Genomic DNA, 27,548 nt, shown 5'->3' on the forward strand with positions numbered 1-27,548 from the left:
CAAAAGAGTACTCATTTCCCTAAATCAGAGACTCACGATTACAAAGCCTTTCTGCACTTTCCTTTGTTTTTCACCCACCCATTTACTGAGTGAGGTTTTTTTCCATCATACTATTGATTCTCTCTACTTTCTGTAACTTCTAGAGTCGAATATTCACCTGCAAACTCTAGGAAAGGCGAGCTAGCTATCCTCCCAGAGAATGACCCAGTCACTTCAGTAATCCTAGTGCTCAGGTACCTAGAGATTAAGAGTCTTGAAGCCGTGATGCACCCAAGAGGCAGAAATAACCTGGTTTTTAGGCAAAAAAAAAAAATTGGTGAACACAAAAAAGGAGTGGAAGTTCCATAGCCTGAAAAGAGAGTATGCCAAGCAACTTCCCAAAACGTACTCAATGCAGTGATCTTATCAACAGCACTGGATATGGGGGAGCCTCGCTCCCTGATGGCTATGAGCAAGAGAGCCAAGTTTCATCTCAAGCTCAGTGCTGAGTCAACAGCAGCAGAGAGTAGCACACAAGCAGAAGTAGCAAGGAACTGCATCCGGCCCCCTGGTGACAAGATGCTGTGGAGGCACAAGCTGCGGTGAAAAAGGCTGAGGCTGTTCCTTGCTGGAGAGTCAAGCAGGCCCAAGCAAACAAAGAGACCATATCCCCGGGGTTGTCTCCCAAAGATAAAACAGAACTTCCCTGTCAAGGTTTTTCTATTCTAGCCCTTCTGAGTTGGCAGGTCTTGCCCTAAAGGGTTTGCTGAATAGTTCCCTTCTCCCCAAACAAGAATAATAATACATCAAACAAGAAAACCAAACGAGTTACATTCCCTTCTTTTGGGAGAAACCTCTAAGCTCTCTGCAAGTCTCTCCCTACTCTGAGCAGAGGGAGCTTCTTAAATACTCCGCCCTTTCCCAGCATGCTTTGCCAAACACTTAATTACAGTCCCAGCAGCCCTAGGAACTACAGCTCCCAGAAGGCCCTCAGCAGTGAAAAGAACTCCAGCCCACCACTCTGTGCATGAGAACTGTAGTCTCAGGCCCTGAAGAGAAACAGCTGTGTGGGATTTCTTCCCAAATTCCCACTGCCCTCCTGAAAACACTTCTCCCTCAGTGACATATTCTTCATTCCACAGTAATCTTCCACAAAATCATGGAATGGGGTAGTGCTGGCCCCTGAAGCTTTTCTTAAGGTCTCAAAGGACCAATACGCCATATTATTGTCCTGTGAGACAGGAGCAAACCTTGATGAAGGGAAAAAAAACCTAGGGAAGAACAGCACAGTGGAAAGGATCCAATGAAACCCTGTCTGTATGGTAACACCCATTGTTTCATGTTCTCTGTGTATATAAAACCTCCCCACTATATTTTCCACTGTATGCATCCGATGAAGTGAGCTGTAGCTCACAAAAGCTTATGCTCTAATAAATTTGTTAGTCTCTAAGGTGCCACAAGTACTCCTTTTCTTTCAATGAAACCCTAACGACACCCCAGACCACAGGCTCAACTCAGAAGCAGCCAGACTACACCTAGTCCACCTGCTAAGACTTTTACCTGCAGAATGGTATTGTTATGTTTAGTACTTAGCATCCTACACTATTTCTACCTGCTATAACTCACAACTTCTTAAGATATAATCGCCAGCTCATACCAACCAGGGATTGTCCTTACATGCGTTTTTGGGAGTCACGTTGAACAAAGACAGTGGAGATGGATGTGATATCAGAAAGGGAGGTGTGATTCCCCATCCCTGAATGAAAGGAAGCTGGAGAGAACCAGTGTAGGCAAAGGGAGATTAAGGGTGGTGAACCTGATTAGCAAAGGCCTCAGGTTTGGAGTGCAGAGTGGGACTGGCAGTAGCCCTGGAAGTCTATGTTCCTGTGTTTGCTTGAGAACAGATGAAACCCTGGATCAGAATCTGGGATGACAGGAGATGGAGTAGCAGCAAAAACATAACAAGAAAAGTCCATTGTAACAAGCCCACTTGCAGGAATAGCTGACATCCAGTAGACATGTTCCCATTTGCTAAACTATGCCTTATTTACTTTTCAGTCACCAAGCTGAGATTGCTGGACAGAACAAATCCCTGGGGAAGGTATTTACAGGGGTTTAAGACTGTGCCTGCCCCCTGCAGACCCCAGCACCAAGCCACAGAAGCCCCTTATGCAGCTGTCAGGAAGTAAGAGCCGATAGCAGACTGACAGCTGATTGAGAAAGTGATTTGCATTTTAAATATGAGTTTATTGATGTCTGGTGCTCTCTTTCCCAGTGTGGGACAACTACATTATTACTTTTTTGTTGACTGGCTTTTACGGCTGGCTGGAAAGAACAGAAAAAAATTGGACTGGGATCAATTTCCTTGTCCCTGGTGGGAGGCCAACCGGAGATCGAAGAGGCAGAAGAAAAGTGATGGCCAAAATGGTAAAAGGGAGAGACTTTGTCAACTGAATTAAAGATGCCATAATGAGAGAAGCAATGAAAGGTTAATTAGCACATTTACTGCACTAGGATCTTTCTAACAAGGTGTCTCCCAACTATACGCAGATATTGGGAGAGGGTTATGTGTGTGTGTGTGGGGGGGGGGAAAATGAGAGATATGGGCAGCTGAGCAGTTGTGTTTTTCAAGTATGGGGGAACATACACGTATGAGAGAGCGAATAGGAGTGTGAACATGGAGGAAGTTGTATATGTAAACATGAATCCAGGTACTGTGTAATTGTGTGTACATTCAGACACTGGTATGAGGGAGGGTGTAGCAGATTACATGCCTGCGTGCTGGAAGGATCTGGAGCACATTAAGGGAGGTGGGTCTAAGCAAGGAGTAAAATAACAAGATTGAGGTACCGCAAAGCTCTGCACTAGGACCAGAGCTGTTTAATGCAGTTATTAATTTGAGCAGTGAGGTAGCAAAAGTTTCAGGTAGCACAAAATTATTTAGGTTTCTCTGAATCAGAAGGATGGTGAGGAACTTTCAGAGGAAGATGGTGTGAATAAGCAGCATAATGGCCAAGGAAGTTCAATGTTGGCAAATTCAAGGCAATGTGAATTGAAGAGAATACCTTGAACTGTTCATACGCTTCACTGGCTTCTATTAACTGCAATGACTCAAGAAAGGATCTGGGCATCACTGGGGACAGCTCAATGAAAACCTCTGCTGGACGTGCAGTAGCTGTCAAAAATCAGTGAAATGTTGGGACGCAGGAGGAATGGGTCAGAAAAGAATACTGAAAATATTAGAATGCCATTCTATGAATCAATAGATGCCCTCCCATGGAGCACTAAAGTTCCATTCTGGCCCCTGTGCTTCAAATGAGATAGAACTGAAATAGAATGGTTCCGGTGATAAGTGGAAGAATAATTGGATACATGGAAAACTTTTTCATGAAGAGAGATTTAAAAACTTGGCACTATTTGGAGAAGGATTGAATCTGAAGGGCTATGATGAAAGTATACAAAATAATGACTGGCGTAAAGAAGGTTTATCTGGCATTTCTGTTTATCCATTGTCGTAATACAAGAGCAAGGCAACAGTTAATTATACTGAAAGACAGTACATTTAAAACTGAAAAAAGGAATGACATTTTTTGGTTAAACATAAAACATTATTCTAGATTCATAGGTTTTAAGACCAGAAGGGACCATTATGATCATTAAGTCTGACTTCCTGTTTAACACAGGCTACAGAATGTCTTTTATACATCAAGTCCAATAACTAAAACATCTCTGAGAATTAGCCTTTGGAATTCATTGCCACAAGATATCCTTGAGGCCAAGACATTAGCAGAATTCAAAAAATTACTGGTCATTTATATGGATAATAAGAACGCCCAGAGTTACATTAGTGGAGCCTCATTGTAAAAAAATCCCTAAAAGTTTGGAAGGGTGAGCCCTCATGCTTCGGGACATAAACCAACCTCTAACTGAAAGGACTAAAACTAAACTTTCCCCAAGGACAGATCATTCCATAATTATTCTCTGTGAAGTGACTTGCATCTTCCTCTGAAGCATCTGGTTCTGGCCAGTGTCAGAGACAACTTAAATGATTGGATGGATTACTGGTCTGAATGCTGGTTTGATCTGGTATGGCAATTCCTACGTTTCTATACATTAGTTTTCTCTATAGGAATAGTCCAAAACACCGTAGTGTCTCAATTGTAAAATGTACAGTTTTGGGTCATGACTGTAAGACTCTTGTGTATTGTTTCAACAAGAGCAGTACCGAACTGAAGTGAAGGAGGAGGGGCACTGAAGCTCCTTATCTGTAACTGAAACATATCTTCTCACTTTTTTCCAGAGTAATTTCTCTCTACTTGTCATTATTTTTTGACTAAGAAGAAAATATGGGCTCAGTGGGGAATACACAGCAGAGTTCCTGGAAGCTTAAAGAGCAAGTCAGCTGACTTATTCTGGTATCAGCTGATTCAGGCATCCTAAAGCAACTGATCTGAGCCTAAACAGCCTAAAAATCGTAGCGAGAGATCCTGGAGTCAATGCTACCATAAAAAATAACGCTTTCCTGTGGAATCATTTCTCTGCAGACTCTTTAAGGCTAGGCAAACTGAATGCATCTTGAGTTAAAAACAGAACTTCATTGGTTCATCTCAGTTTTAAATATTTCAGTTATCAGCATTTTTCAGATAGATTCAACTGTGCAGACCTTAAGGAGAGTCTTAAGACCACCTCCCTACCCATTAATTCTCATCTCCTATAGGCTTTCTTACATCCATTCCCCATCCCTGTAGGCTTTGCTAATGCTATTGCCAAACCCTAACAAGATGCTAATTAGGCCATTCTGTACATCCCTAATCTTAGCCCTGGTCTACACTGGCGGGGGGGGGGTCGATCTAAGTTATGCGACTTTAGCTACATAAATAATGTAGCTGATGTCAACGTACTTAGATCGACTTACTGTGGTGTCTTCACCGCGGTGAGTTGACTGCTAACACTCCCCCGTCGACTCCACCTGCGTCTCTTGCAGCGGTGGAGTACAGGAGTCGACAGGAGAGCGCTTGGGCATAGATTTATTACGTCTAGTCTAGATGCGATAAATCGACCCCCGCTGGATCGATCGCTGCCTGCCAATCTGGTGTGTAGTGTAGAGATACCCTTAGAGAGGAAATGCCTGATTGGCCCCAGCTCCTGGCAACCCTGACTGACTGAATAATGATGTCCTACATGAGTGCACCGAAGACAGGTTTGTTGTGTGATTATTTTCTGCCCAAAGCTCTTCTCATTTGTGAAACAAGAGGGACAGGATGGATGTAGTGAAACTGCACTTACCAGGACTGGAATTTTATCTGTGTTTCCACTTTCTCTGTTCCATGTATAAGAGCTACGGACCAGAGAGGAATGGCCTAGAGTTCTTGATCATACAAAAGGGACAACTGTGGCCTCAATGAGAGGGAAGAATAGGAAATCCATTAAAGTAGAAAAATAATCATCCAGAGGAAGGTTCGTACTCCTATTCACACCAGGGTACTAGTGCTGGGACAGGGCTCGTATACACAAACTCCTTACACCCCACTGTTCCTACCAGTGCAGCTCCAACAGTGGTAGCAACGGGGGTAGCACTAATACAGATTGGTGACTGGAACTCTAGCTACTGTCTCCTCTAGACGTGCTCTGCGACCAAACGGTGGTTAAAATGCTACTGGGTGTGCTACACTAGCACTCCCATCATTGCTCCCATGTGCAGAGCTGAACCAGTGGGAGCAACAGAGGGAAATTGTCGGGACAAAGGCTACTGCAAACAACCTCAGTGACTGAAAGCAGTGGTACAGCAAGACAAAGGTCTAAGCAGCTGGATAGAAACTTGGAAGCATTCACATACCAGGAATCAGGCTCTCAGCGCAGCACTATCCATACAGCAGGGCACTAGTGGTACGGTCCACAGTTTCTGAGCAGAATGGATTAAAACTGCCTAGTTTTTCTTCACGCTAAAATTTGGATCTGCAGCTTCAAGCTCAAAAAGATCAGCAATAGGAGTGAAAAAAACAAAAAGAAAAAGAAACTCTGAGGGGCACTGTACTCCTGCTATGCTGGAATAGTGATCTGGGCTGGTCTACGTGGAAAACTTACATCAGCATAGCTACATCGCTCCAGGGTGTAAAAAACCCACACCTCTCAGAGACGTAACTATGCTGACGTAAATCCCAGTGTAGACAGTGGCACAGTTGCAATGCTGCAGGTGTGCCACGGTCATGTTTTAAGTGTGGACATACACTCGGACCCTCACACAATGGCAGGAGCAATTTATCAGTGTCCTTCGCTGAGACCTAGACAGCTCTGCCACTTAGCACAACATGACAGCACTGCAGTCTGATCAGATTGGCAATGGCTTGCTGGCTGTTGTTTGAACTCCTGGACTTTGCATCCGGCAGGACCAGTCTGACAGTCCCGCACTGTTACCATCCTCCTCTGCTCTTTCACATATTTTATTTTTGCTTACATGCAAGAGAATTGTCTGTAGGAATTGTCTAGACAGTGTGGGTTAATTGAAACAGAGATATGTCATTTTCTTCTATGACTTCCCCTCACCATATCCTCATCTTTGCCAGAAGCTCTAGTTCCCCCTTTCCCCACTGAAAAGGGCCTCCTTCAGATAATGCCATCTGGTGGCTAAACACTTCTCCTCCCCGCTTCCCCAAATCCTGGATGGATCAGAAAGCGATCTGTGCTTTACCATTAGATACCTCCAGACACTTTACTCCATAGCTTATCCTAAGCAGCCCCTTCACTGCACCTTCTGGAGGTAGCTTCTACAAAAGGCAGAGGGAGGAGCATTAAGGGGCAAGAGCTCAATTCTCATCTAATGCCCATGTTCACATGTCACTTCTCTTCCCATAGGGAGCCCATCAAGGGCTCTGGGATCTTACATTCCACACCACCAAGACTTGTCATTCTTCTCCTCTAAGGGCTGCTGTGCTCCATCATCTGCTGATTCTGATTCTCTCCCTTCTTCCATACACTGGGTGCCCTCTACTACATACAGTATATGATGGGGGAAATTTGCCATTTGTGCTATAACTTGTTTTCTGTAGGGCTTGGACTGATATTTGATGGAGTTTAGGATTTTTGGACATTCAGTTTTACCTACCCCTCTTTCCTCTGTCTGTTGAGCTGTTCCTCTCTTCAGTGGATTTATCCTCCTGTCTGGTCTAAGGTCTATCTATGTGCCTCTCTTTGATGTTACAGCTGCTCATGTCTTGGGAATTTTTTCTAGCCAATCAATTCATCTCCTCCCACCCCCTCTAGTCTATCCATTCACAGATTCATAGCTGGGAAAGGCAGGGCTTGGAAGAGACTCCCCTGCCCTGCTTCTTGCTATACACACGCACAGCGGTAGCCAACAGAAGACTGGGAATTGCTTTGAGGGTGGTCACAATAGCAGTACAGTACTCACACATGCCCTCTTCTGTATTGCTGGCTATGGGTCTTGTAGTTGTTCTGGGGATATTTCAATGATTTGGTCCCGGGACTATAGATAATACCCTGTTTGCAGCCTGAGGGACATAGACCCACATGCAACTTCTGGTCATTGTACAAGTCTATCTTATGATATTCACACAGCCTATACAGCTGGTTCTCACATGACATAGAGCAAGCAGAAACCAGTAGCTCAGTCTGTTTCCCCTTGTCCTTACCTCAGAGGAGGACTACAACTAGAGAGCTTTCTTCACTGCTTCTGCAGAACCCCCTATATGGAGCAAAACTGTTCCCAAGCTGGTGCTGTCTAGTGCCTGTAACCTGGTGCTCTCACTCATACACAGCAGAGTCACCAGGGTCACTCTCAGCCACTATTTTGCTACTCTGAAACCTATTTTAAAGTGCATGCTTCCATTCATCCCACCGGGATGGTTTCTCCCACTGCATGTTCCAGGAAGTCTCTCTACCCAGCATACAGACTTTGTCTGTCTGCCCCTAAACTGTGCCCCTTTGTGAAAGGTGGTCCATGGGGACAACGAGTTAGACTGAAATGCAATGCTACATCCAGCGATGAAGGAGCAAAGCAAAGGGTGTGAGCAGAGTCGGCTGTGTAGCCCTAGGCTGGAGGGATTGGTAGGTTCTGCCCCAGCTACCAGCAGATATTGAAGTGTTTTTTTTCTGAAACAACTAGCCGTGAAACCTTTTAATAACATAACAGAAAAGGTCAGAGCAGGAATTTCACACTTCTTGAGCAAGCTGGTCTGGTATAACTTCATGCCCTCAAGAAGCACGAGGTGCGGAGAACACATACAGTTCCCTAAAATCAGTAGGGGTCCTTTCACACCCGGGACCAAGTGCTAGGAATTGTTTGTCCAATCTCCCACTTTGTTTTATGGCTGGTGTTTGTAAAGTATTTCAGGTGCTATGAAGGTGGTAAGGAGGGAAGATATACACCCAGAAATCATGTGCAAATGAGACAGGGCACATTGCTATTTCTGCACTGTTGACATTTTCACCTGTAAACTTCTCCTCAGAGGTAGGGCTGTTTGAGCAGAGCCTGGCAGGGGAGTTACCAAAACAAACAAACAAAAAAGCTAAATTTACTGTAACAAAGGAAATTAATTTTCTTTTCAAGCATGGAGACCTTTAAAATAGATTTTTAAAAAGAATATATAGAGTTTAAAATGGAAAAACGATGGAGTGGGAAATGGATTTTGCTTTCTCTCTCTCATACACATGAACACATTCATCATGCAGGTATCCTGAGTAACCATGCCAGGGCAGTCTCTGTTGTCACACTAACCTCTGAAACCCTGAGAGTCTTATTTTCAGAAGGGCTGAGCAGTTTAGTTGAAGTCAATAAGAGCTCTGGGTGCTCAGAACCTCTGAAGAAAACTGGTTTCCAAACTTTTAAGTTAGTGAGAAGGATGGACAGGAATAATTGCAGCCCTCAGTGGGGAGAGCAGAACACTTTGGCTTCCAATCTCATCTTTTACAACATAGCTCATCACAGCAAATTGTGCCCCTTGTTAAATATTTTAATGCAAAAGGGCTAAGGAGATTTTGAGTTTCTCTTTCAAGCAAAGCCTCCATTTTTGCAAGTGCAATCTGTTACTTGCAATAAATTTACACATGTATTGAATGGCCAAGAAGATGCAAGAACAAATGTGCAGATGAAAAATTACATGCTCAAAGTAGGTCTAGTTCAAAAATACATTATTATTGTAAATGGCTGAGGCTCAGTCTCCCAAGTTTGTAAGAGGCAGCATGGTCCAGGGGATAATTCCCTGATAATTCACTGGGCTCTCTTCCTCGCTCTGCCACTTTGTAGCCTTAGCCAACACACTTCACTTTTTTGTGCCTCAGTTTCCCCATTTGTATAATGAATATTGTGACGTTATCTGATTAAAATATAACCATGTTGATCTTTGTTGCAACCACTGTTATATATTTGCAACAAATCTTGTACAAAGGTTGTCAAGTGAGGTGTCTATGAAAAGATTATGATTTGCTGGTTACGATTATGCTATGTATATGCACGTAACATTTTTGTATTTGAAGTTATGAATATTGGCTCCATACCTGGATTTCAAATGTTTGCTCCTGGGGTAACATCCATGAGGTAGTTAAGCCAGCACATCTTGGAGGAACTATTCAAATTGAGTGGCCCATCAAAAGGGCACAACTCATAATGGACGATGGGAGATGCCCATCTACACTGAGTGGGCTGTCCTGTGCTGTCTGGAATATAAGTAATGGCTTCCTGCAATGACTGAGCGAAATTGGGCATGAACATGTGACTTCCCATGTGATGCCAAACTCCATCTTCTTGCTGTAATTTTCCATAGTAAGAACAAGGGGATGCTCTCCACATGGCAAATGCTATAAAAGGCCCTGGAAACGCCTCCATTTGGTATTCAATCCTGCTTCTTACCTCTGGAGGAACTTTGCTACAAACTGAAGCTCTGAACAAAGGACTGAAGGACCCATCCAAGCTGTGGATGTACTCCAGAGACTTTACTTAAGCCAGCAGTTTATTCCATCACTGCTACAAGCCTGAACCAAGAACTTTGCCATTACTGTGTGTAATTAATTCCTTTAACCAATTTTAACTCTCACCTTCCTTTCTTTTTATGAATAAACTTTTAGATACTAAAGGATTAGCATCAGTGAGATTTTTGGGTAAGATCTAAGTTATATATTGACCTGGGTGTGTGGCTGGCCCTTTGGTATCAGAAGAACATATTATTTCATGAGAGTGGTTGTAAAGAACCACTCATCAGTGTTTTTGGTGGTGGTGATATAAGAACTGCAATGCCTGAGAAAACTGCCTTTATGTCTTCTTGTTAGCCAGTGTGGTGAAACAGAAGTTTACTTTTGTTGCTGGTTTGGTATACCCCAGAGGGGATTAGCCACCAGTCTTGGGATGTATCTGCCCTCTTTCTCAGCAGTTTATCCTGAATTTGGCATTCTCAGTTGTGATCCCCACTGAAGCACAGTTACAAATATAAACAATACTTTGGTGTTCTATTAAAATAGCATCTAAACCCTCAACTAAAATCAGGGCCCTTCATAGTGGGAACTGTACAAATACATAGTGAAAGATAATCCCTCACCCAATAGGTTTACAGTCTAAACAGACAAGACAAAGGGCAACAGGGGAAACTGGCACAGAGATGGAATGGCTTGGCCAAGGTTGCACAGCAAGCCAGTGGCAGAGTGTGGAATAGAATCCCTGGTTCCCAGTCCAGTGCCTTCTCCTTGGACCATACTTCTTCTCCAACTTTTTAAAAGCACTTTTAAACCTTTGGATGAAAATCACTATATATAATTATTATTATTGCCCTTCAAGCCAGGCACTATTCATAAGATGGGCTGAATTCAGCTCTACTGTAAGAGGAAACAACTCCCTTGACTTAAGTGGGTTGCAACATGCTCCATCAGGGCTGAATTTGGCCCAATCTCTCTCCATGCTTAAATATAGCTCCATAAATGAATGGGTCTCTTGAAAGGAAATCTTTTTCATGCCCCGAGGGACATGCCTTCCAGCATGTTTCAGGTTCGTGTGCACACTGTGCTTCCAGGAAGCCTGTATTTTCCAGCTGTTCACATGCAGGCAAATCATTCCCTGAATTTATATGCTACGTGTATCATATGGACAGAATTAAACAGATGGACGGGAGAAGGAAGGGAAGTCTGAGAACGTGAAATAGAAAGAGTGCAGCACACGTGAACAAAATATTAGAAGACCGCACAACATTACATGGTGACTGGGGAGGTGATTGGGGGCTCTGCAGAAGCAGCTAGACTTTCACCAAGAGCCTTATGTGGAGACGTGTATTTGAACCTGCACATACTCTGTGCAGGGAAGGGATGGAGGAAAGCAGGGAGCGGGAATAAAAGGAGGCTCTGACTCTGCTGCTTGCACCTACTGGTGATTTATAAGGGTAACAGACAGTGTTACCCCGCTGTCAGGGACAGTAAGAGGTCAAACGCTGCAGCACCAAATGGCCATCTGTCATCACAAGTGAAGTCTCTTTCTTTTCTATTTTCAGATGTTCAAGCCTAGGGAGGAGTTACAGGGAAAGGGGGAATTGCGGTAGGGAACTTGTGCATGTGCACATTTTGATTGGAAGGCTCAATTTTCTTACTGGCTCACTAGGGACTCCTCTTTTCCCTCCCCTACTCCCAAACAGCTAAATAACAGTGATGGGAGGTGTGTCAGGCTGGGGACTTGGGAAAGTGGGCTGAAAGCCCAGAATTTCAGGGCAGTTGGGAGTAAACACTTCCCCTCCTCAGGAAGTAGAGAAAAGTGGCTTTTAATCACTATTATATCATGCAGAAGATCAGAGATTTCCTGTTCCCCAGACCTCCCCTATTTTTGAGCCATCCATGTCTCTGCCTGGAACAAGCTTTAGGCACTGCAGTGCCAGCTGCCATTCTGCCGTCTCCAGAAAAAGGCTGACACACGTACGCTGGGGTCCTGGAGACTGCCCTCCATTATTCAAGGCAGGGAATATGCACTCACCAAACACAATGGATGCCGCAGTGAACAGAGGAACTGTTACTATGTTCACTCTTAGAAGCCCATACATAGAGGACACACAGAGCTATTTGAATCAGGTGATCACCTCAGAATTTGGGAGGATAGGAGGAGAGACAAAGAATTCTTGTTCACATTGATTCTTTAACATGTGGCTTGCGTTCTGTATTAGGTTTGTATCCGTCTAGACGTCTGTTATTCCTCTGAAATGTATGAATGTTCTGCTCTCTGATGGGATGAAGGCTAATTTTGAAATCATCCCTTTCTGCTCCCTCGACACCCTGAACCAAATCTCCACTGAGCAGGGTTAGATGGCTCGGTGGTTTAAATTCCGGTGGCTGATCTACACTAGTGTTCCCGCTCTTGCTACCAGCTGCAGTAGTGGTAGTGCAAAGGTGGAGAACGTGAGGGGAAAATGCTAGTGTAGTCAAGGCCTCTGTGACAAACGGCCAAGCCCTCTGAAACCACTGTCCTGGTGCTGGACTGTCTGTGACAGTGGGATAATGCCAATGGGACTATTACCCTCTGTGCAAGACCATCTATGATTGAAGATTAATCCTCCAGAAACCACTGCTCAGTGCTGCTGTATCTGGGATGGAAGGTAATCCCTTTGGAAACTCAGTCCCAGCATCTGACTATCTCTGCTATAGGGCTAATCCCCTGGAGACCAGTTTTTTCTACTCTCCAGAACATTTTTATAAGAGTTTTCCCTCTAGCTTTCCAAGTACAGGGGAGTTTAAGTTTAGAGAAATTACATCTTCAAAGTAGCTGTCTAAAATGCACCCACAAAATCTGTGCACACATCCACTGCAAATACAGATGTGGTAAACCCAGGACAAACAGCTACAAAGGTGGGGTTAGTAATTAGTTCCAAGGTTAAAAGGCCCCTCCCTATCCACTGAGGAGAGATAACCACAGGGCAATAAGGTTCAGCTGGAAAAGGGGTTGCTAGAGAACCAATTAGGTTCAGCTGACTCCAACTACTTGAGACCTTTTTAACACCCCCCCCTCCCCTCACCCCGGCCTGGAAGGATGTGGGGGGGGGGCAGGGAAGCTGCCAGTAGGCTGTTTGCAGCAAGACACCAAACCTTCCCAGTAGGGAGGCTGCACTCCCTCACCATAAGGGAAGGCAAACAAGCACAAGGGACTGACTGAGGAGAGGAGTAGCAGGACCCTGAGCCACCTATAAGGATTTGCCTTGCCCCAAATCTGAGTCTCCAGGGCTAAAAAGGACTGAGCCTGCTGAGGTGAACAAGGTATTTTACCGCATAGAATAGTGTCTCATTTATGCAAAAGAGCATTTTTCCACACAGAATGGGGAATAATAGACATAAGTGGCCTTTTGCACATTTAATCCACTTTCTGCACTTTTGGGGGAGGTGTAAAGAATGTGCACTAAATTTAGATGGCTAGTTTTAAAAATTTGTCCTTAATAATCACCCACTTCAGGTACCCAGGAAACTCTTTGAAAAAACTTAGTTTATCATTACCAAAGGCAGCCCTCCTTGCGTGTTTCATTTTGTTTGTGGAGCGTGGGACAGTTGGTGGAACAATCATGTTAGGCGAACAGTATTTCTGACACATACAGAGCGCTGCATCTCATATACAAGAAGTAGTAGTATTTTATGAGGGTTGTTAGAAGTTTGGGGATCAGCTGGGAGGACAATCTGGATTTCAACGTTAATTGCATACATTCTATGATTTATCATAGAAGATTCAACTCCTGGCATTTTGTGTTTGCTCCAAAATGCTGGCATAGCTGGAAGTTGGAAAAAAGATGCTGTAACAATCTCATTGTTTAGTGTCTGATGGCCTGACTAGCTAAACATCTGTTTGAAATATTAATAACTGTCAGATGGGAACTGCTCAGGGGCTCTGTACAGTTTCACACCATCTGTTTGTAGAGTAAACACACTTACACACCCCAAATCATTTTGTTGAAGCTTTCATTCTCCTATCTCTGTGCGTGTGTGTGTTGGGGGAGTATATCTGTTCAGGGGCTGATGGGAGAGAACATGTATTGTGGAATGAGGGAGAACTCAACACATGTGAGAGAATGAATTCACATATATTTAACTAAAGCAGCACAGGAGCACTCACCAACCAGAAATACTTTGAGTTTCCAGTGAAGTTATTCTTCCTAAATGGCAATTAACATCTGTTTCAAATAATTTTTAAGATGGGGTTTGGTTTCTGGTTTGCCGATTTACTCTGTGCCATCAATAATTCCTTCTTAGAAGCTAGAAAATGCATTTTCTTGCTTTTCTAATTTTCTCATTGCCCATTTGGTGAAATGAAGCATAGAACCCAGTTTCCTGTCTTTCAGTTACTTTTCTGCTTGGGTACATCTGTCCTTTTGGCTGGGAGTCTGATTTCCAGCTTGAGGAGACCTACTCGCACTAGCTCACATCAATCTAGTGCCCTAAAAATAGAAGGGAGCTGCGACAGTGCAAGGAGTGGGAAGGGCTAGCCAGCCCAAGGACGTGCCCACCGCACATCCTAGGCATATATGTGGGTTGGCTAGCCCCACCCACTCCCCACACTGCTGTGGCTACACTCTTGTTTAGCACACTACATTGGTGGGAGCTAGCCCAAAAAGTCTCCTCAAGCTGGGAATCTCACCCCTGGCTCAAAACGTAGACATATCCTTTGTGCACCAGCCAAGAGGTCATTCGGAACATGCCTTGCTCTGGCAATGATATTTGTTAGCTAATTCTGAAACCCAACAGGAGGGGCATACACATACCTTTTCTCTCAGTCTCTAGCTCCACCTGTTTTGTCTAGGTATCGCACCACACACTGGGGAGCAGGAGCCAGACTCATCTCTACAACGACGCAGGTGTCCGGGTAGGGATGACGGAAGGCATCTTGCACCTCTCCTGATTTAGCACAGGCTAGAATAGCTGGTTCTGCCACAAAGGCCCCTACAGGGCTTTGTAGGGCCATATAATTTCAGGTCTATCTCAGCCCTCCCTGCTCCCCCTCCAGGCTTTGATATGCCCACCCCTCATCTAGCCCACCTATCCCCACCCTTGCTCTACCAATAGCATGCCCCCAAACAACTCTTGTGCCTGGGGCTTCCGCAGAGCTGACAGGGCTGTTCCCTAGGGGCCCTTGTGCCTGCCCTGTGGCTCCTTTGTGACAGCCAGGCCTAAACTGCCTTGTTGTGAATGTGGCACCCACATGGGGATAATCAATCCTCAGGAATAGTTAGATAAAAAGCATCCTGCACCCAGGATGTGACTAGTCCATGACCCATTTGTTCTGATGGTACAATGCACAGAGCTTTCATTTTCATTGGCGATGCATTCGGTGGGGTCAACGTATCACAGCTTTGAGGCCAAGGTGTAATAAAATGCATATTGTAAATTCAGAAAATTCAAGGTTGTTTCTACTTACATGGACCCTCAAGACTGTGGTTCCCACTGTGACGTTCTCAAACAGGCTGACGTTGTACAGGACTTGGCTGAAAATGGGGCGGTTGTCATTCTCATTGATGAGGTTAATCTTCACACGAGCAAAGCCAACGTGGTCTGGCACGCTCTCGTTTGCGAACAGCTGAGCAGAGACAGGAGGCAAGCAACACAGTCGGCGGCTTCATTTGTGTCTTTTTTTTAAAAGCAAAAAAAGCATCAGTGATCTCCTCTGATGCTCTGTTACTACAGCAGCATGTCTCTGGTGGTAGGCCACGCAGCTAACTCAATGCTGAACATGATGCTGGAGGGGGTTCAAGGCAAATTGCTCCCAACCATTCCAGGCAACCATGCCCGTTTACCAGACTGGAAGATCTTTGTTATACTAGTCAGTCAAATACGCTCCCCACGTTCTTTTGTGCACTTTAACTAACAATTAGAGTGCACAACCCAACCCTCAGTCTTGCAATCCTGAGAATACACCAAGCTCCACTGCAGGTGAGACCAATGGTAAGGAGTTTAGAATAACCAGTCATGTACCACAGAATACAGTAGTGGTATGCACACAAGTTGTGGCAAACATCTGTTCTATGAGCATGATAGCACCGCTACTGTCTCCTCCTCATCCTCTCCCTTTAAAGACACCCTGAGCGTGATATATCTAAGCTTCAAGCCCCAGGGTCATGGCATTAGGAGCTGCCACTATTTCACCATCTAACCAGTGAGCTGAATGGGATTGGAGCATTGGAGTTTCTGGTTTACACTTTGCACTGCTCAGTGAAGGCAGGTTTTTATTTATGCTTCTTTACTGGTGTATAAAAGCCCCTCTGCTAGGACTAATAGCAACAGGAGCTGCTGACATGATCAGGAAGCTGCTTTTCCTGCCAGAATTTATAACTGAACCAGACAGTGGGACGCAGCTCAAGCAGGCTGCTGGAAAGAGTTTTGCTGGCTGATAGGTGCATTTAAAACAAAGTTTTATGCTCTATAAAGCTTTTATGGTCCCACAGTGCGAGGGTGGTGGTGGTGGTGGGGGGAAACACATGTTTTGTTTAAGCTCTAGTAGCTAAGGCTCTAAATTTTGAAAAGAGAGGGAAGACTCAGAGCAAATATATTTTTCTTCTTCCCTTTTTGGGGGGTGGCCGGGTAAATTTTAATGCTTTTGAATCCGACAACTCTGACTAGAGGCAGGAGCAGATTGGGCAGGTATTATAAAAGCTTGCATACGCAACTCTACTAGGGCACTCCATCCCTGAGTTTTGGCAGGTCTGACGGTCTAATCCTGGGCTGCCTCCACAGCCCGGCCACTCCATCTCTATGCTGCCAAACAGTATGGTAGGTTTGTGAGATCAACCAATGTCCACTACCAGCCAGAAAGACTGACACAATCAAAATCATATCACTTAAGTCAGGTGTCAGACTTGGCTCGCCAGAGGTGACAGGCAAGGCAGGGATGTCAAATATACAGCCTGTAGGCAGGATCTCATTCTCAGGACCTGTTTGTCTGGCCCACAGATTCCTCTACAAGATACAGAGTTGGCAGCCGCTGGATAATGCTGCTCAAAGAAGGCAGGAAGGCCCTGGAGACAGAGTGAGAGGTGGGAAATGCTTGCTTGGGGACACGCAATGGAGGCCCTCATCCCCCCCTTCCTCCTCCTCACCCCACAGCAGCCCTTTGTAGAGCCCCCAGTGATCCATGCCCTGTGCTCAGAAGAGCTCCCTTCCCCACTCTGCTGTTAACCTCACAGGACCAGGTTCAGGGAAGCAGCTCCTTCTCCACTTCCCCTCCTCTTCCAGAGAACAAGACCCGTAGAAAGAATCCCCACAATGGAGGGTGGGAATCGCCAAGGGGGAAGAGAAAACAGAGATGGGGGAAGAAAAAGAGAAGGGAAAAGGGATAGCTCTCAAAGGGTGGAAGAGAAAAAAAGGAGAGCATGGACAGTCCCCAAGGGGAGAGAATTCCCCAAAGTGGGGGGCAGTAGGAGAAGTGAGAGGAAGGGGCTATCCAAAGGGAGGGATGCAATGAAAAGGGGTAAAGGTCCAAGTGTGTGTATGTGTGTGAGAGAGAGAGAGAGAGAGTGTGTGTGTGAGCGGGTGACAGACACACAAAAGAGTGATGGGGTGTGTGACTGGTCATGGGAGGATGCTCAGAGGGAGAAATAAGATGTCTTAAATGGTCTTTAAATGCAGTATTTAACTTTGCTGGATGAAGAAGCCTATTCTGCAATTGGACACAACTGCAAATTACACTCTTGCCAGTGAGCTTTGTACTCTAGGCTGATGGTTTCTCACTGAGTGAGTATGCCATTTTTGGGCTAATGCATCATCTTACTGCATAATGTAGCCCTGGGGTCCTCCCATCTCCAGCCTCTCTTCCCACTGCCCATTCACCTCATATTTGGGAGAGTTCTTACAGAAAATTCATAGCGAGGAATTGTCTCAAAGTCCAGCGGCACTGCAACTCGAATGCGGATGTCTGCCTTTCCCTGGATCGAGGTTGGAGAGATGATGAAGTGACTGGAGTTGTTTCCCACCAGGTAGACCTCAAAAACACTGTTGAGTCCCTAAGAACAACATTTCAAAATAACAAAGAGAGAAACATTAACAATGATAAATGCAAAATGTACCTAGGTCACCAATTCAATGCAGGGATAAACAGCCCAGGCTAAATGCATGATAGGCTGAAAAATAATCCAGTGTTGGCATGGATTAAACACATATGAATAAAAGATGAAGGGAAATGAAATCAAGAGACAGGTAGAGAGAAGAGACAGACAGACAAATAGGAAGAGTGGCATGGAGGAGCCTGCCAGACACAAGAGAGGAGAATGGAAAGACAGGCACATAGTTAATGGGAAGAAGTCACACAGCCAGAGACAGGTATGTCTACCTGGAAGAAACATACCATTTCCTCTCTATTGTCCTGTGTATTTTTGTTTTGCATTTGTACAGCAATTAGCACAATGGGGTCCTGATCCATGACTAGCCCCTTTGGTAATACACATTAAAATAATAAATAATAATAATAATTAATATTTCATCAGTCCCATTGTACATATGCAGGATGCAAAATGTATGTGGTTGGTATAATCCTGACCTTATTGCACAGTATATACACATGTAAGAAATGAAACTTGCCATATTTAAAGATACAGGATGATTCTGTACACACCACACATATTTTGCCTACATACACCATGTTATGGTAAGTATAGCAGATGTGCTTCTCCACATGTTTTATCTGTAGTTGGAGACTTGTGCTCCCTTCCAAGGAACACTACTGTTCTCCACGACTCAGCCTCTGCATGACCCGACCAGCCTTCATCATTTCAGCCTGGATCTGCATTACCAGTCCTACCCTTTACTGCCATGGTGGCAGGATGCCAGGGAAAATACAAGCCTGATGGCAAATAGACAGCACACAAAGTGTGCCACACGTATGCCGAGCCACAGACAGTGCATGTACAGTATGCCGTGCTCAGGATAAACCCATAGATGGCACACATCTAGAATACCACTCGTGTGCCAGGCCCACAGACACCGCATGTCCAACATACTACACGCATGCAGAGATCATAGATGTCACATGTCCAGACTGCTGCCTACACATATCCAGTGCAGAGCCTGCATGCTGCACCTCAAAACACCACCAGCTACATCACTGAGGGGATCCTTTAACCTCCAGAAACGCAAATATTGATTCTAAACAGTTATTTCTATAGACAAAGCTTCACTTTCCTCAGGCACAGCTGAAACTGGGGACTCAAGGGCTCCCCTCTCCCCAAGCCTTCTTGGGAGGCAAGCAGGAGCCTTTTCCCAAATACTGATAGTGACACTTCAGGACCTTCCAACCAAGCAACAAGCTCCTTCCCTCGGTGCAACCCAGCAGAGCACATTACAATAAAGTTCAGAAACTGCCAGAGCCGAATTTCCAATTTTCCCCCGAATGGTCTTCGGGATGTTAGAAGGAGGGACCAATTAAATGCACGAAGGGGCACTAATAGCAAAAGCTGGCTGAGCGTGACTGCTGAAAGCAGGTGACATGCCAGAAAGTCCCCACTCTATTTTCCCCTCCCCCTACCAAAAAAATAAAAGATATTCCCATGAAGAAGGGGGGAGAGAGCTGAGTATTCCTAATACTTCTATTGTACCAGAGGTATGCATGCCACGCATGGCGCTTCATGGACAAATTAAGAAGACAAGCTCTCTGCCCCAAGGAGCCAACAAGCTAAATGAGACCAAAAACTATGACAGTTGATGGGGAATATACACAACAATAAAGAAAACATGAGGCAGTCTGCTCTTAGCAAAGCTCTGGTTAGAGATTGTAGTACTGCACTTTCGAGTGCTCCTACTTTCACGTACACTAGAGATGCCCCATTGGAATTTTTTTAGAATACATTCTCAGGGAGAGGAGATGTGATTGTGCTGGAGTACAGATTAGTGAAGGATGGTAAGCTGGAAGATGTGAGGATGAGAGAGCCTTTTTCACTGGCTGGAACAACTGAATGCCACTGGACTTCCTTAGAATGAGGACGACGAGGTAAAGGCCCCCAAAACTGGGTTTGGCAGAACTGGATTATATGGAGGAAGTGGGGAGAAGTAGGAAAGTTCATGTATAACCCAAATGGAGGCCAGGCTTTTAGCAAGAACAAAGAAAAGTTATTAACAGATTCCTTGCTCCGAGGTCTTCTCACTTGAGTTGGAAGCTGCATCCAGAAAAGAGATAAAAGGGTTTAATGATGACTTGCAGACCTCGTATCAGAGTCAATTCTACTAATGCAGCTACTCAGCATCTCTGCCCCTACATAAGGTGAAGACAACTGTGCAATTACGTTGGAGGGGAACGGATACTTCAGAATGAGAAAGGCTGCAGTGTAACCCAACGGGTGACCGACCCCTCCTTTTCTGTTGGCCTAGGAATTTGAAAATGTTTTGAAAGCACATGGAGTTGGATCGTCGGGAGCTGCCCACTTGTGTGGCAGCTATGGTATGTATGGTGTCTGCTGTCAGTTCTCAGTAAAACACAAGCATCACTAGTCTCATTCGATGGGCTTATTGATTCTATTGAGTCCTAAGGAGGAATCTGCAATGTGCCTCCATATGATGAGCTATATATTTCCTACTCTGGAGAGTTGAGGGGGAGGCAGGAAGGGAGATGAAGACAAGGAAGGGAGACCAAAGCAGACACTAACTCTTGCAGCAAGAGTGACTAGTGTAAAACAAGATTTGCTTGGCTTCTGCGGTTACCTTTGCGCAGGCAGCTTACAAAGAATGTATGGGTATGTTGATACCTTTCTTTCAGCCTTCTAGATACATCATAAAGCAGCAAAAATGGCACAAACTGAAAAAAACCAAACAATTCCTTTGCAGGTTACATTTAAATAAGAGTACTTTTCCTATTTCTATAGCTTCCTGACAAATGCCAAGGGGCTTTTTTTCTGCCCCTCCATGCAATTTTCAATCCTATCTTAATATAGGAATTTAGTGCTTAATACCCTTTGCTTGTTTGCCTTTAACCTCTTCAGCATCCCTGGCACAGAGGGCACATGCCCAGCAAACTCATACATCACATATGCCTCCTTGCATACCATGTGTCACATTCTAGCATCTCAACGAATAGACTGTGCAGCCTGCCAGGGGCAGACAAGGGATTAATTTCCATACTTACTGTGAAACAAACACATTAACAACCACCACCAACTTCTAAATTGTGCCAGTGTAGGTAAGTGAATGTCTGGAGGTGCTCCTGCAGACACTCATCCCCACATAGTGAACGCTGAGTATACACACCGACCAACACAGCTAGGACATTCTAGACACACTGGTTCTGAACCCTGCCTTTCAGGACAGCTTTTTAGAGGAGGTGGTCGAGACAGGTGGAAGGTTAGTAACGAAGCAGTAAAAGTGGGCACCTATTTAAGAAGATATATATATGTTATGTCAGTTTATATTCTCTGCATTAGAGCACATTCAGTCTTAACACATTTGAGCCAAGGTCCTTTTTTCAGGTCAGAAAGGGATTACTAACCCAGAGCAACAGCCATGATTTGCCTACCCCAGCATGACGCAGAGAGCTAGATTTTGATATCCTGTCTTACACTTAGTGGCACCTTATTCCACAAGTGCTTCCCTTACCTTCAGTAGAGCTGCATGTGGAGATATGTACCATCCAGCACGGGCTAGGGTATCCGAATCGGGCTCTCAGATGGTTTTCGCAGTAACTCCTCATTTGCCCTGAGCACTTACATAAAGAGTTTATTTATTTATTGGCAATTCTATAGTGCTTAGCAGCATAGCAACTGAGTACCTACAAACAAGCCATACCCGAGTCTGCAGTGTCCCAAGCTGGAGACTTGGAGAAATCAAGAGGATCCAGATCTGCATCCTCCAATTTTTCCTCTAATGTGGAGGCCATGGCAGCCAGGACAGTGTCAAAGAAAGCCCTCTCCCCACACCTAGCTGGAGCCTCTCTCTGGTATCTTGTACCAGCATCCTTGTGTGCCAAGATGCCTTTCATCACTGTAAAATGCTGTGGATTTTCTTGGAACTGAAGAAGAGTGATTTTGTTGGGATGCGAGATAAAGTTGAACATCAAAAGGAATCCCAGCATGTGTGAAAAGGAGCTGGGTGGATTAGTTCCCCTCCAGCTGGGAAAGCAGATCAGTCTGTTGATATTTGCCATCCCTAATTACCAACCACTCCAATGCCTGAGCCTCCCCACATGAAGTCTTGAGGACTGGAATTCATTTGCCTTTTGGGAAAGTTGCTATAATTTTCAATTTATTTATTTATTTTGTTATTTATTTTTTGTTTCTGCCCCCATGCTGCTTTCCTTGCTCCTAGTTACTGGAGCCTTTGAACCCCCTGCAGATGGCTGATAGTAAATCCAAAATATTCAAATTGTTATCAGCTGCCCACCAGAAGGGGAGGGCTTAGACTGGCACACAGCTGTCTCCTCCCAGTATACACATTACCCTACAGGAAAAGAGGGAGATTTGGGAGAAAGATTTTTCTCTGTTTTTTTAAAAAAAGACCTCTTCCTCCTTCCCTACCCCATCCTACATATGAAGCAAAGAAAGGACCTGCGAAACGTGGGGAGACGAGCAGAAATAAACACGGTCTCTTTGGACTGTGTAAAGATTCTCTCTCATAAAGGCAGGTTCACAAATGAATCAGCTCTGGCAGACAAACTTACTTATGCTTGATAAGATCAGTAAAGGATACATGGGTATTAGAAGCATCAATTGCTTGTGACCTGCGTACACTTGGGTTTAGCCCATGCCTCTGGCTGTAAAGGAATGCTGTTTACATTGGAGGCCCAACCTCTTTCTGCCATTTTCCCTTCTTTGTACTTGATCTGTTTTCAAAGACCAATGCTTTAGATTTTTTTTTTCACTCCTGCAAAGTAAATGCTTAAAGAAAAAAAGAAGTCGAGGTCAGCTCATAAACGACTGTAAAATAATGAACCAGCTTGCATAGCCCAGCACTTGTGTGTAACCCTATAATAATAAACCAGCCTGTGTACATTCTATGGAGGAAACAAATAATTCCAGAAAGAAACAGAGCTCAGAAATGAGCTTATTATTAACAATAAAAATCTAGAAAATGCAATTAGTTTTTATTTTAATAATGCACTCAACCACTTTAGTATCTGTGGTAGGTTCTAATGCAAAATTAAGAATTACAATTAGTTTAAACTGTGAAGCACTCCACTCACTATACAGAGCACAGGGTTCTTGGGCTTTCTTGTCCTGCTCTAGGAAGACCATGACTTTCACATGCCCTGAACAAACAAGGAGGCAGGGCATCTGTCCCTGGACCACCTAATTCAAGATACCAACCATTCATAGAAGACAGAGGTCATTCTCGGTACTCCCTTCCCCCCACTAAAGAATGTTAAAAATTAAAAAAGGCAATAGGATAGGTACAAGCCAGGGAAGCAGCTACAAACAACTGCCTCATAGACTTTCCTCTTGCATAGACTTTTTCTGTCACAACCTGGTACCTGAACTCGCCACCTCCGATTGAAATTCATTGGGGTCAAGGAGCACAATGGGCATCCAAGGGCTGCAGCAGCTGTTGCAGCAATTAGCATCCCCTTTACATAAATCCAGCTGTAGTAAGATCTTCCTATTTATTTAAGTAAAACGTACATAGCTTTAGTGGTGCATATTTATTAGTACAGTGGCTACCAAACTTTCTTGATTCACATACCACCCTCTTCAAAATTGTTGTGAAGGGAATGGAAGATTGTCAAGCTTAAGAACTACAGGTTGGGGATCCTGCATTAGTTCATTCTTTTGGTGAGGATTCATCTGAGCATTATATTGTAGCCACCTTGTACTCTAGGGACCTTTGCAATAGTTACAGTTATCAGTCTCGTATCTGTATCCAATAATAAACCACTCATTCCATCAAAAGAGTGAACTAGCTATCCTATGCCAATAACCAATGAAAAATACCCCTCAGAAAGTCCGCTCCTCAAATTCCTGGCGGGGGGGGGGAGGGAGAAGATGAGTTTTGCCATGTAGGCAGACAGTAAAAGAACAAGACTCTGGTGGACCAGTGGGGCAAATGAGTTCCAGCGTCAGATACACCTTCATAGAGAACATCCACCAGCAGCCCCCTCCCTCTTACAGCAAGAGCATCCAACTTGACCGCCTCTCTTGCAGTATGGCATGAAGGGAGACAACTCAAACCACTTAGGGCTCCACTAGGCCAGGGAACAATGAATGGGCCTTGTCACTCTGGAGGCCTTGCACTAAATCCAGAGGTGAGTCTAGCTGGCATACCGGGGGCTTACTCTTTCTTGTGCTCCCCTCAGTGTGTACATTATGCCAACACAGCCTCCCTTAGACATGTATAGCGTGGGCACAAGTAAATCTAGAAGTCTAATTGAACACAAGGAGGTCTAAGCTACATGCTGTCTCTGAACGTGAGCCTTGGGTTCAAAATTCTGGGCCTAGATCACAAATGACCAGGAATGCAGTGGCCACCTCTAAGGGCTTGTCTACACTGCCATGGCAGCACTTTAACATGGCTTGTGGCACAGCGAGGGGAGAGAGCTCTCCCAGTGCTCTAAAAATCCACCTCCATGAGGGCCGTAGCTACCAGAATGGCTCCCAGCACTAGTGCACTGTCTATACAGGTGTTTTACAGCACTGAAACTTGCAGCACTCAGGGGTGTGGTTTTTCACACCCCTGAATGAGAAAGTTGCAGCACTATAAAGTGCCAGTGTAGACAAGCCCTGAGTGTCTAAAATGTGAATGTGCTGGGGGGGAGTGAGGGTGTCTACATGTATCTGATGAAGTGAGCTGTAGCTCACGAAAGTTTATGCTCAAATAAATTTGTTAGTCTCTAAGGTGCCACAAGTACTCCTTTTCTTTTTATGTATCTGTATGGTGCTCATTACTTGCTTAACAACTTTCTACCTTCCAAATCTATGGTGCAGAGTGACAGAAAAATCAAACTATACAGTATTTCTGCTCTTCATCACTCCATTCTCTGCTTCATTTAATTAAAGCCCAATCAAACACCCAGAGTGACCACACACAGAGTTGAAAAATAAGAAGCCATCTTGCCTTGGAAGAGGAGGTGAGAGGGATCTTAGGCAAAGAAAGAATGGATTAGATGACCATTTTAGAGCACTTCATTGCATAAGCAGCATTTTATTCTCCAAAAACTACTGACTAGCTATTTTTTCCTTTTGTTCAATAACAAAGCAGAGGTGATTAGCTGATAGAAAGTCCCTGTTGTTCCTAAGAAAAAGAGAGGAAGGGATTCAGATCAGGCACTCCGGCTGTGACACATTGACATGTGCATGTGTGTATACAAGTGTACACAAGTGCTCTGTAGCAGAATAAGGGACTAGTTAATATAACTGTTACAACTATGAGTCATGGACAAATTTCTGCTCTAGACAGATCCTGGCTCTAGTATTCCACTCTCTCAGTGCATGGAACTTCCCCTGACAACAGGGCCTGTGCTCAAGAAGGCAGCACAGAAAGTCACTCGTGTTCCACCATTCCATTTTGATCTGAGAAGGGAATATTGCTCTGACCGTTTTTGTACAGATTGCCCTTGAACACTGAATGTGTTCAAAATTTGCTTGCTAACTTAATTCGGTCTTTAAAGCATGAGTAGGAGATAACCCTTGCGCTCCAATTGTTACCCATACCCTGCTTCAGTATCCCAGTGCATGTTGAACAAAGCCTATATGATATCTTATACTTCTCCAAAGGATTGGGAAATGATTTACAAACTGATTATTTGCTAGCAAAATGCAGCCACTTCTGGGTAAAATGCAGCAGACTAACAGCACATAGCAATTGCTACACAAGAATTTAATGTAAATAAAAAAAATAATACAACCACCCTGTATCCAACTGAAATTACTGGGAAATTTAGGGAGGCAGACTAATCAACCACACCAAAATATGGCCAGGACACAGGAGCAGCACCCCGCTCTTGGGGAAAACAGCATGGGATCTTTAATTACCATAATCAGGACTCAGGTTTACATTTCCTTCAAAAGACGTACACACACATACTGATTCAGTGTAACTCAAGTTCTTTCTACACTAACTAAGCTGTCACTTCAGCTCACAGGGTCGGAGCCCCAAGTCTTCGGAGCCCAAGGTCAGTTCATACTCCTCATCCTATCACAGCCTTATGATGGTGATGTGCATATCATAGGCACAAGAAAATTGCAAGGAGGGCAGTCTCCAGCAAGAGGCAGAGGAGATGCCAAGGCTCGCAAACAAATTGTCTAGCTGTCTTTACGAGTTTGCTAAGGATATTTTGGTAAGGGAGAAAGAGGATTAGACCTCTGAACAAAATGTTTAAGAAAACAGCTGCCCCTCTGCGTGAGAATATCCCTCCCCCTCCTAATATTCAAATCCTTTGGCACTCCTTCAAGGTATATTTAGACCACAAAGGGTTAACACCGGAAATGTGACTGAATAGCTTACAGGAAGGGCTGCTGGCAACAATTTGGCCTATTCACTCAGTGTTCATCCAGTAGCAGATGGCAGTACAGCTACACCCGACCTGAGTGTCTTCTTGAACTAGCCTTCCCAACCAACGATGGTAGTGCATCCGCACTGAACTACAGACAGGGCATAGGTGAAGGCACTAAGAGTCAGGATTGAGAGGGAGAGATGGCGATGAGGAAGGGAGATGGTCTATTAACCTCTGTATAGCTGTGTGCCAGAGAGAGAGAGGGGCACAAGCTGGGAAAAGCTGTTAATCTATTTGTCTAATGTCTCTGACTTGGTAGGATGGGGGGTAAAGGGTAGGGTTGGTGGTGATGCAGTTCCAGAGGTGGTGAATTTTTCAGGGGACTGTATCATTTAGGTTCCTCTCTTCTTGCCATCACTACCACTCTCTTGTGCTTATGTGGCTTTTTGCATACACCTACATTTCTCTTGCTCTGCTGCCTTCATCTCTTTTTGCCCTGCATGTGTGTCTTTGCAAAACCCCTTCTCAGTCAGCATCACAGGAGGCAGAGAAGGGGCTCTGGAATATCATCACAACCCTTTCCTTTGACAGGACAGGACATTCCCTCTTCCCTCACAGAAGATGCCCATCCTCCAGCGTAGCACTTCACGGTTTGCTTTTTTAGTTTCCATAGGCATTCCTGTGGCACCCAGCATTGTATCACAGTGCCAGAGTGGGTTGCCAAAGCACATTTTGGTGCCTTTTCAATTCCCTGTCATACTGTAGTCTCCCACTTTCCCTCCACTCTCCCCCACTCCGTTCTTCTACCACCATATCCTATTCAATCAAGTATTTCCACACTCTCCTTCATTTCTCCTCACCCTCGCTCTCCTATTTAGAGCTCCTCCCCTCCACTGCCCTCGTCTTCTCTTCCAGTTTTCCAACAAACATTACAAATGAAGTTCATTGCTTTCCCCTCAGCACCAGAAAGGCATTTTCACATTTCTCCCTCCCAGTCACTGTCCTGACCACAGAGGCCAATGAGAAGGGAATGGAGACTCTCTCTCCAAAGGCTGGTCAGCCTGAGGTTTGGAAGAAAAACAGTCTGCACTGGCTGGTGCCTGTAGTCATCTGGCTGTTGTCAGAGACCAAAAGAATCTGCATTTATTCCCAGAGCCCAAAGTTCCCAAAAGGGAACATTCTCCACATCCGGCGTGCATTGGGCTTCACTCAGCCTTTC

The 27,548-nt window shown here is 44.7% G+C and overlaps 1 protein-coding gene across 15 annotated transcripts in view; it reads right to left on the reverse strand.

Annotated features, from left to right (window-relative positions):
* Positions 1 to 27,548, reverse strand: part of CDH23 (cadherin related 23) — a 521,149-nt gene that overhangs the window by 221,325 nt on the left and 272,276 nt on the right. For 14 of the 15 annotated variants that reach the window (XM_073353546.1, XM_073353545.1, XM_073353548.1 and 11 more), the window contains 2 exons: positions 17,781 to 17,930; positions 15,353 to 15,511 (listed from right to left, as the gene is read on the reverse strand). In XM_073353546.1, coding sequence (XP_073209647.1) covers positions 15,353 to 15,511; positions 17,781 to 17,930 — 309 coding nt within the window. Of the gene's footprint in view, positions 1 to 15,352; positions 15,512 to 17,757; positions 17,931 to 27,548 lie in introns of those variants that run through there. The other variant, XM_073353560.1, reaches the window with a different exon arrangement.

This window comes from Lepidochelys kempii, chromosome 7 (assembly GCF_965140265.1).
Source record: "Lepidochelys kempii isolate rLepKem1 chromosome 7, rLepKem1.hap2, whole genome shotgun sequence".
Taxonomy (NCBI): Eukaryota; Metazoa; Chordata; order Testudines; family Cheloniidae; genus Lepidochelys; species Lepidochelys kempii.